The sequence below is a fragment of the Nerophis ophidion genome, linkage group LG05 (assembly GCF_033978795.1).
Source record: "Nerophis ophidion isolate RoL-2023_Sa linkage group LG05, RoL_Noph_v1.0, whole genome shotgun sequence".
Classification (NCBI taxonomy): domain Eukaryota; kingdom Metazoa; phylum Chordata; class Actinopteri; order Syngnathiformes; family Syngnathidae; genus Nerophis; species Nerophis ophidion.
This window is the reverse complement of record NC_084615.1, coordinates 1,807,287-1,818,706: the sequence shown is the minus strand read 5'-3', so window position 1 is coordinate 1,818,706 and position 11,420 is coordinate 1,807,287. Positions and strand designations below refer to the sequence as shown.

The window sequence follows — 11,420 nt, the reverse complement described above, 5'->3', positions numbered from 1 at the left end:
AGAACATCCACCATAAAGTTGGCAACTTTTGGTCGCTAATAAAAAAGCCTTGCCTGTACCGGAAGTAGCAGACGATGTGCGCGTGATGTCACGGGTTGTGGAGCTCCTCACATCTGAACATTGTTTACAATCATGGCCACCAGCAGCTAGAGCTTTTCGGACAGAGAAAGCGACACTTTCCCCATTAGTTTGAACGAGGATGAAGGATTTGTGGATGAGGACATTTAGAGTGAAGTACTAGAGGGAAAAAAAAAAGGCGATGACTCCAGGCGGCGTTTCAGATGTAATTAGACACATTTACCAGGATAATTCTGGAAAATCCCTTATCTGCTTATTGTGTTAATAGTGTTTTAGTGAGATTATAAAGTCATACCTGAAAGTCGGATGGCTGCGGTGAACGCCAGTGTCTCTGAGAGAAGCCGAGGAGCCATGATAACAGCTGCCTTTTTGAGCTGCAGGAGGAGGTCCCATATTACACTGAAGTCTCCGGTAAGAGCCGACTTAATATCACAATTTCCCCATCCAAAAACTTGCTGGTTGACGTAGAGAAACATGTTCTCTTGACCGCTCTGTGTTTAAGCTTCACAACAAACAAAGAAACACCGGCTGTGTTTCGGTGCTAAAGGCAGCTGCAATCCACTGCTTTCCACCGACAGCATTCTTCTTTGACGTCTCCATTACTAAATGAACAAATTGCAAAAGATTCAGCAACACAGATGTCCAAATTACTGTGTAATTATGCGATGAAAAGAGGCGGATTTTAGCTGTGTGTGGTGCAGGGCTAATATGTCCGCTGCAACCGAGACGTCACAAACACGCGTCATCATTCCGCGACGTTTTCAACAAGAAACTCCGCGGGGAATTTAAAATTGTAATTTAGTAAACTAAAGCGGCCGTATTGTCATGTGTTGCAATGTTAATATTTCATCATTGATATATAAACTATCAGACTGTGTGGTGGCTAGTATTGGCTTTCAGTAGGACTTTAAACAGACAAATGAACAAATCACTGGCTGTATTTAAATCAGAGCGGAAATAAGATACATATCAGTGTTGTCTTATGGTGGAGCAACAAAGTGCAAAACACACCTTTGCTGTTCAGATGTGTCAATCATCAGAGACAGAGCAGCTTGCAAGAATAAACTGACGTCAATAGAAAGTTGTGGCATGAAGAAGTTTTACATTCCATTCTTATTAGTAGACACAGGCGTGTTTTGCTGCTTTTTTTACAAAGGTGTCCTTCCAATAAAAGCCTGCTCCAAGTAGCAGTCAAATAAAAACAAAGGCCCTGCACAGTTTGAGGAAATGTAGATCTAGTGTTTAAAACAAATAAAAAGGTCTTTATGAGTGTTGTGGTATTTGTGTGTGCATCCCCCAGAGATGACATCTTGTCATAAATGGAACTGTGCTTGGAGGCCAGCGGTTTCTAAAAATGACTTTTTTCTATCCATGTTTGAATATTTTCTTACATTTTTAATGCCAAGGTGTTAATGATTTAATCAGATATAATGGGGGTATGGAACCAGGTTTGATACTTTTCATGTTTTTCTACTTTGTTAGAGCGAATCAAACACCTGTGTGTCATTCATGATGGTGGACAGTGCATGTAGAAACTATTCGGAACAACAACAGACTCTTTCATGTCCTTTTTATTGTAAAAATGTACAGTTGTATAGACTCAACTGCTGTGGGCGGTGTGTGTGTGTGTGTGTGTGTGTGTGTGTGTGTGTGTGTGCTCCAGGTGAAGGTAATGTGAAAGTGATACATCCTGTATGTACCAGAAACCTGAATGTCTAACATGAGACAATAAAAGCAAGTGTGGTCCAGGTGAAAACAATCTTTGGCGTACTGTTTGTGATTGTTGTGTTTCCCTTTGTCCGTAAATACTTTCCATTTGGTGACCACAAATACAAATCCTCACTTCGAACATGCAAAACAAAATGATCATACAGTGGGGCAAAAAAGTATTTAGTCAGCCAGCGATTGTGCAAGTTCTCCCACTTCAAATGATGACAGAGGTCTGTCATTTTCATCATAGGTACACTTCAACTGGGAGAGACAGAATGTGAAAAACAAATCCAGGAATTCACATTGTAGGAATTTTAAAGAATTTATTTGTAAATGATGGTGGAAAATAAGTATTTGGTCAACTATTCACAGATGGAAGGAGGTTTTGGCTCCAAATCTCAGGATACATGGCCCCATTCATTCTTTCCTTAACACGGATCAATCGTCCTGTCCCCTTAGCAGAAAAACAGCCCCAAAGCATGATGTTTCCACCCCCATGCTTCACAGTAGGTATGGTGTTCTTGGGATGCAACTCAGTATTCTTCTTCCTCCAAACACCACCAGTTGAGTTTATACCAAAAAGTTCTATTTTGGTTTCATCTGACCACATGACATTCTCCCAATCCTCTGCTGTATCATCCATGTATCCATTTTGGTATCAACTCAACTGGTCGTGTTTGGAGGAAGAAGAATACTGAGTTGCATCCCAAGAACACCATACCTACTGTGAAGCATGGGGGTGGAAACATCATGCTTTGGGGCTGTTTTTCTGCTAAGGGGACAGGACGATTGATCCGTGTTAAGGAAAGAATGAATGGGGCCATGTATCCTGAGATTTGGAGCCAAAACCTCCTTCCATCAGTGAGAGCTTTGAATGGTTGACCAAATACTTATTTTCCACCATCATTTACAAATAAATTCTTCAAAATTCCTGGATTTTTTTCCCATTCTGTCTGTCCCAGTTGAAGTGTACCTATGATGAAAATGACAGACCTCTGTCATCCTTTGAAGTGGGAGAACTTGTACAATCGCTGGCTGACTAAATACTTTTTTGCTCCACCGTTTATGGCTCAACTTTGTTTGTTTCCATACACAGCATAAGAAGATAAATCAACAGAATAAATATGGTTTACATTTTTGAGACTTGTTTCTTATTTGGCACAACAAAGAAAATTGTAATATTATTTTTTAAATAAAGCAAAACAAATTACAAAACAACAATTATAAGATTCATTTCCTGGGGTTTTCCTGGGTTAGTCGGTGCCGAAATACCTTTGTCCAAAATGTGTTGGAGCCACTGGGTGAACTTCTGTGGTCAGTATGGTGATATCTGGGAACTCGTTGATTATAGATTTGGCACCTAAAAGAGAGAAAGAACACTTTTAAACCTTCATTCTTAGTAAACCAATATTCACAAAAATAGTCCACTCACTACCTTCATTCTTAGTAAAAGGTTATTCACTAAAATAATCCACTTGTTACCTTCATTCTTAGTAAACGGATGGCTATTCACTATAATCCATTTGCTACCTTCATTCTTAGTAAAGGGCTATTCACTAAAATAATCCACTTTTTATTTCTGTTTTTAGTAAAACAGTTATTTACCAGACATGATTGTTACTTACATTATAAACAGCTAGTCACTAAAATAATCCACTCTTTACTTAAATTACATTCTTAGTAATTCGCTATTTACTGAAATAATCCAATTATTCTTTTAAGTAAACAGCTATTTTCTAAAATAATTAACATATTTGTAAATTAAATGAACAGCTATTAATAATCCACTCGCTACCATCATTCTTAGTAAATGGCTATTCACAAAAATAATCCACTTGCTACCTTCATTCTTCGTAAACGGACAGCTATTCACTAAAATATTCATTTGCTACCTTCATTCTTAGTAAATGGCTATTCACTAAAATAATCCACTTGCTACCTGTACCATTCTTCGTAAACTGATGGCTATTCAGTAAAATAATCCACTTGTTAACTTCATTCTTAAAAAACGGATGGCTATTCACTATAATAATCCATTCGCTACCTTCATTCTTAGTAAACGGCTATTCACAAAAATAATCCACTTGCTACCTTCATTCTTCGTAAACGCACGGCTATTCACTAAAATATTTCATTCGCTACCTTCATTCTTAATAAAGGGTTATTCACTAAAATAATCCATTTTTTATTTCTGTTCTTAGTAAAACGGTTACTTACCAAACATAATCGTTACTTACATTATAAACAGTTAGTCAATAAAATAATCCACTTATTTTACTCTTAAACTGCAGTTCACTAAAATATCCACTTGTTACTTTCATTTATAATAAACAGATATTCACTAAAATAAATCACGTGATACTTTCATTCTTAGCAAACAGATATTTACTAACATAATTGTCACTTTCATTCTTAGATAACAAAACCGCCAGTCACTAAAATGATCCACTTTATATTATTCTTAAACAGCTATTTACTCAAATAATCCACTTGTTACTTTTGTTTTAAACAGATATTCACTAAAATAAATCAATCGACACTTTCATTCCTAGTAAACAGCTATTTACTAACATAAAAGTTACTTTCATTCTTAGTGAACAGCTATTCACTAAAATAACCCACCTGTTACTTTCCTTACTAACAAAAAGCTACACCATAAAAATAATCCATGTTACTTCCATTCTTAGTAAAGAGTAACTCACAAATACAACTATTCACCAAAATAATCCACGTTACCTGCTTTCTTATTAAACTACTCCCTAAAATAACCCACCTGTTACTTTCCTTACTAACAAAAAACTACACCAAAATAATCCATGTTACTTCCATTCTTAGTAAACAGTAACTCACAAATACAACTATTCACCAAAATAATCCACGTTACCTGCTTTCTTATTAAACTACTCCCTAAAATACTCCACTTGTTACTTTTAAACCCTGCAAGATGTTGGCCGGTGTTCTCTTTGTTGTCATATTTTTAAACCATTTGTGTCATAATTATTAAATTCTTAATTAGCAAAATTCCTCATCACATTTTCCCGAGAACATAAATAAATGTACAGGAGCACATGGGCGGTATGGCTCGGTTGGTAGAGTGGCCGTGCCAGCAACTTGAGGGTTCCCGGTTCGATCCCCTCCTAGTCACTGCCGTTGTGTCCTCGGGCAAGGCACTTGAACCACCTGCTCCCAGTGCCACCCACACTGCTTTAAATGGAACTTAGATATTGGCTTTCACTACGTGAAAGTGCTTTGATTCACTAGAGAAAAAGTGCTATATAATATAATTGACATCACTCAATGCAGAGGTGATTTAAAAAGAGGGATGAGAAGACTCCTGCTGGCTTGTCATCCTCCAATAGTGCCATACTTTTCATCACCTGTAGAGGGAGCCAGCACCTTCTCTAAAGCAGACTTTCAAATGCTGGAAAACATTCATTAGCTCACGTTTCACTTGCTTGATAAAAGGGCCAAAATAGACGTGAAATACCTTCTTTTTGTTTTTAGCATGACTGAATGGAGAACTGAATGAGTCCATGGAACAGTGACAAGGTACTTAGTCCACCTCTGAAAGTTGTGTGCTCTAATTTCCATGTAAACAAAAGTGCTGCTAGTCACTCCTGCTTCTGGCACTGCAAACTCTGCTGGTTGCAGACAAGTACTGCACGCTGGGAATCAACAGTTCTGGGACTAATCAAATCCATGTTTGTCCTCGGTCCTCACATACAGATCATGCAAGCTGACATAGGACTTTCAGTCCAAGACGGACGTAATCAATGATTTTGCATACAGAACACAGTTCAGGGTTTTCCACTAATTTGCATAACCTTTTTTTCCAAAAAGACTAAAATAGTGTATTTAAATATAAATCTGTTACGCTGTTAGTATTAACATTGAAGTTTTTTATCTTGTTTCTAAAACGTGCTGTAAAAATGACAACCCCACTTAAGTATTTCCCCTGGATGGCCAAGTGTCACTCAAGGGAACTTTAGTCCCACGGCTGATCATTAAAGGGGAACATTATCACAATTTCAAAAGGGTTAAAAATGATAAAAATCAGTTCCCAGTGGCTTCTTGTATTTTTTGAAGTTTTTTCAAAATTTTACAGGTCCCCGGATATCCCTAAAAAACAGCTTTAAAGTGCTTTATTTTCGCTCTCTGCGAAGACACTGTCCATTTCCCTGTGACGTCACACAGTGCTGCCAATGTAAACAAACAATGGGAATACCACAGCAAGATATAGCGACATTAGCTCGGATTCAAACTCGGATTTCAGCGGCTTAAGCGATTCAACAGATTACGCATGTATTGAAACAGATGGTTGGAGTATGAAAATATTGAAGAAGAAACTGAAGCTATTGAGCGGACAGCTATTGACGCTATTCATAGCCATAGCATGGCTATGAATAGCTGCGTTAGCATCGCTGGTAAAATGTGCGGACCAAACGATCAGGACTTTCGCATCTCGTGACACTGGAGCAACTTAAATCCGTCGATTGGTAAGTGTTTGTTTCGCATTAAATGTGGGTGGAAGGAAACGTAATATAGTTGCAAATGTATCTACAGGTTATCCATACATCTCTGTGCCATGTCTGCTTTAGCACCGCCGGTAAAATGTGAAGACACTCTGGCACATTCAATGGGGGTCTGGCGGCAGATTTCTTGCCAGTGGTGCAACTTGAATCCCTCCCTGTTAGTGTTGTTACACCCTCCGACAACACACCCACCAGGCATGATGTCTCCAAGGTTCCAAAAAATAGTCCAAAAAACGGAAAATAACAGAGCTGAGACCCGGTGTTTGTAATGTGTTGAAAATGAAAATGGTGGGTGTGTTACCTCGGAGACGTCACGTTCTGACGTCATCGCCAAAAGAGCAATAAACAGAAAGGCGTTTAATTCGCCAAAATTCACCCATTTAGAGTTCGGAAATCGGTTAAAAAAATATATGGTCTTTTTTTCTGCAACATCAAGGTATATATTGACGCTTGCATAGGTCTGCTGATAATGTTCCCCTTTAATCCTGCCAGGCAAAGGTAATGCACACTCCTCTGGCTTGTGGAGGTGCCCTGCATGTCTGGAGAATACTTTGCCTTTTCTGGCCGCTAGTATTTGATCAAGTAAATGCACAAAACACTTTAGCTCTTTCTCATTTCACTTGAATCGGTGGAATTTTGGTGTACCGGAAAAAAAATTTAATATACCGTATATCCTTGAATTGCCGCCAGGGCGCTAATTAATTTAAAACCTCTTCTCACTCCGGCACTTACCAAAGGCATGCAGTAAAAATTTGAATGGGTTGTAAGCTTGGACCTTAAATCCTACTGACTAGCTCAAAAATGTTTTCCCTTTATGCCAGGGGTGTCAAACTCAAATACAGAGTGGGCCAAAATTTAAAACTGAACAAAGCCGCGGGCCAGGGTTGAACAAATTAACCTTTTAGGTGGTAGCGTGTATTGTAGTGTCCCGGAAGAGTTAGTGCTGCAAGGGGTTCTGGGTATTTGTTGTGTTACGGCACAGATGTTCTCCCGAAATGTTATTGTCATTCTTGTTTGGTGTGGGTTCACAGTGTGGCACATATTTGTAACATGGTTAAAGTTGTTTATACGGCCACCCCCAAGTGTCACCTGTATGGCTGTTGACCAAGTATGCCTTGCATTCACTTATGAGTGTGTATAAGCCGCTTACATTATGAAGCTGTTTGTATGGAGGATAAGCGGACGTGACGACAGGTTTTAGAGAACGTTAAAGGCACGGGCCCAAATATTGTTGTCCGGGTGGAAATCGGGATATATTCGGGAGAATGGTTGCCCAGGGAGATTTTCGGGAGGGGCACTGAACTTCGGAAGTCTCCCGGGAAAATTAGGAGGGTTGGCAAGTATGAATATTAGCTATGAATGTGGTGTTAAAGCAGCACAGCCACTGTATACTCTAATGTTAATTTGATATTGCCTCAAGGGCCAAATGAAATTATTTGGCCCGCAGGCCAGAGTTTGACACCCATGCTTTATGCGATTTCAAATTACCGGTATTGAAATCAGCCTCCTCTATTTTGAAAATGATGACAGGGGAAGTGTCACTTGTGACGTCACCAGTTTGAACAGGCGGTAATACTAAGCATGCGCTAATTATTTTGCGAAGCAGACGCATACTATATGCCCTGCGGCAATTCAAGGAAATACGGTATTCGGTACAGACCAAAGGTTTGGACACACCTCCTCATTCAATGCGTTTTCCTTATTTTCATGACTATTTACATTGTAGATTGTCACTGAAGACATCACAACTATGAATGAACACACGTGGAGTTAGATATCTATATATACCCATATTTAAAAGAGTTATTTCTTTTTATTCATAGTCATATTTGAAAACAGCTAGTGTTTTTCCATTTGTTCTCTTTTTGGTTGTCTGCTAGTAAACTGTGTGTGTTAACCTTGAAGCTTTAGGAATGTAAGGAGTAGCCATACTCCCTCCTTATATCTTCCTGTCCCAGGCTGAGCAGAACAACAGATAAATGTATTCATTCCGGTAGGTGTGGGCGGGAGAGATATTGAAGACAGCGCCTCCGTCGGGTTTTCAGATCAACGAGGCGACGCGAATTGAATGTGTTTTTTTAGGTTGGTCTCTCCAAAACTTTGGAATAAATTGCAAAATACCTATTCTAGGTTATCATTTAAAATCAGCTTATGTGTCATCAAAAGAACTTGGGATTGACCAGCAACTTAAATTCCCTCGGAGGAACATCTGGTCCTAGCACAAGAGTACTTAACAGAGGTGAAACAACTGAAAACATGTTTTAAATAATCTAGTTTCTTCAAAATAGCTACCCTTTGCTGATTAATGCTTTGCACACTCTTAGCATTCTCTCAATGAGCTTCAAGAGGTAGTCACCTCAAAAGGTTTTCACTTCACGGGTGTCATAGTTGTGATGCCTTCAATGACAATCTACGATGTAAATAGTCATGAAAATGCATTGAATGAGAAGGTGTGTCCAAACACAGGCCTGTACTGTACATTTATCGCTACACTCCTATTATCTATTAGTACTATAGAAAAAAACTCTGATCCTTCCTGTTAGATCTTCTTATTCTCTGGCAGACCGGGGACCTCATCTAGAAAGCTTGTGTACACTTCAAACGGGACCAAAAAGTTGCACAGTATGTAATCCTAACAACCCAGTGCTTCTCTACTTTGTGTTGCACCGCCCACCCCTGTGAGCATAATTAGTAGCATTTGTCTATAAAATTGTTGTGAGTACACCTCTGCATAACATTGTATCATATGTATTAAAGGGGAACATTATCACAATTTCAGAAGGGTTAAAACCAACAAAAAATCAGTTCCCAGTGGCTTATTTTATTTTTCGAAGTTTTTTTCAAAATTTTACACATTATGGAATATCTCAAAAAAAGGCTTTAAAGTGCCTGATTTTCGCTATCTTTAAATCCACCGTCCATTTTCCTGTGACGTCATACAGTGATGCCAACATGGCAGATAGCACAGCAAGATATAGCGACATTAGCTCAGATTCAGACTCTGATTTCAGCGGCTTAAGCGATTCAACAGATTACGCATGTATTGAAACGGATGGTTGGAGTATGGAGGCAGATAGCGAAAACGAAATTGAAGAAGAAACTGAAGCTATTGAGCGAATAGCTATTGACGCTATTCGGCGATCGCCTTCGATTGAGTGTCGTAGGATATCCATACATCTCTGTGCCATGTCTGCCTTAGCATCGCCGGTAAAATGTGCGGACCAAACGATCGGGACTTTTGCATCTTGTGACACTGGAGCAACTTAAATCTGTCAATTGGTAAGTATTTGTTTGGCATTAAATGTGGGTGGAGGGAAAGGCTGGATGCAAATATAGCTACAAATGTACATACAGCAAGCCTAAATAGCATGTTAGCTTCGATTAGCATGCCGTGCTAATCGAAGCACACTTCACATAAGTCAACTTGAATCCGTACTTGATGGTGTTGCTACAACCTCCGACAACACACCCACGAGGCATGATGTCTCCAAGGTACGGAAAACAGTCGAAAAAATGGAAAATAACAGAGCTGATTAGACTCTATGTTTGTAATGTGTTTGAGAAAATGGCGGATTGACTACCTAGTGATGTCATCGCTCCGAGAGCGTTTAATTCGCCAAAATTCACCCATTTAGAGTTCGGAAATCGGTTAAAAAAATATATGGTCTTTTTTCTGCACCATCAAGGTATATATTGACGCTTACATAGGTCTGCTGATAATGTTCCCCTTTAACAATGAAGAAAACAACCCACCGGTCTTTCCTCATCTCCCACCGTGGTCACAGTGAAACCAAACTATATACTTGCTCATGTTCTAGTAGGGCAAACAAAAAAGCATGTTCCACACACTGCCTGCCCCACCTGACCTAAGAATGTGTGCACCACCTCTCGTCTGCACAACACATGGATTTTGATCCTACACTCAACAGAAGTGACATCTTCGCCAACAAAGAGAAACATAGTGTCTTACATTACAGTCTAGACACAAAAGTAAGTGCAGCTAATTATCATTATAGTGATGGACATAAGCTGTCAATCAAGTGTCGCAGCCTATACTGCATGTGCTAATCAGCATATTAGTGGGGAGTGTAAATAGATTCATCGCCGTGGTAACAGGGTAAAAACATTGCAGCGCTCGATTATTTGATCATTTTATCGAGATGAGAATATTTTGATGTATTTAATAGTCAATAATGATAACAATTAAATGGGTTTAAGTGTACAAGAACTGACAAACTCAGAGCTGCGTTGCTTCATTTTGGAGGCTGATACTTTTTTCTTGAAATGTCATGATAGAATCATCATGACATATTTGTATTTAATTTATTTCAGGGTTCGTACAAGTGTTTAAAAACATTTCAAGGTTTGAAAAATGCTTGAATTTTGGGTGAAATGCTTGGAAATGTTCATCATATTTCTCGCCAGTTTGACGCAATAGGCTAATTATAAAATGGAAAAAAAAAAAAAGTTTCCTTTAAAAATGAAAGCTACATGTTTGATCTAAGATTAGCCCTTACATTAGGTTGTCATGCCAGAGGTGTATATAGGGCTCTGTGTCACCCCCTAGAGGACAGTGGTGCATTGGTCCATCACACTGGGAGGTTGTCCTTTTAATGAACATTGATGTGTGGAGAAGGTAAGACATATTATATGGCCTTTTGTTTCACAATATTATGCAAAAGCAACGTTTGGCTGATCTGTATTTGGGATCTACATTAATCCTGAAAAATTACATGTGTCTGCCTTTGTAGTCCGTACAGACGCCGTAATCGATAAGCTTCTTCTTTTTCTCTATCTTCTTATGGGACATTCATCCTCTGCTGTTGCCATTTTTAATATAAAGTAGTGTAAAGTTCTTACTTATATCTGTCAGTAAACTCGCCATGAAAGTGCTAAAACATACTGGTGTAGTGACTTTACATTGTCCACCCAAGGAACTTTAGTTATTAGAGTTACGGTTGGACGTTTTTTCACGGGACACATTTCCGGTGGTATTGTTTCCGGATGAGGTGATGCCGCTCCGTTATTGATTAAAGTAAAGTCTGAATGTCATTAAAACAGTTAATTCCATCTTTTGACACTTCTTCCACTCCCATCCTT

At 38.9% G+C, this 11,420-nt stretch overlaps 1 protein-coding gene across 1 annotated transcript in view; it reads right to left on the bottom strand.

Annotated features, from left to right (window-relative positions):
* Window positions 1-2,916: 2,916 nt before the first annotated feature.
* The window catches only part of uprt (uracil phosphoribosyltransferase (FUR1) homolog (S. cerevisiae)), a 33,089-nt gene continuing 24,585 nt past the window's right edge, over window positions 2,917-11,420 (bottom strand). Inside the window, exon 7 of the mRNA XM_061899682.1 lies at window positions 2,917-3,148. Within this exon, the coding sequence (XP_061755666.1) occupies window positions 3,042-3,148 (107 nt within the window). The 3' untranslated portion in view covers window positions 2,917-3,041. The remainder of the gene's footprint in view (window positions 3,149-11,420) is intronic.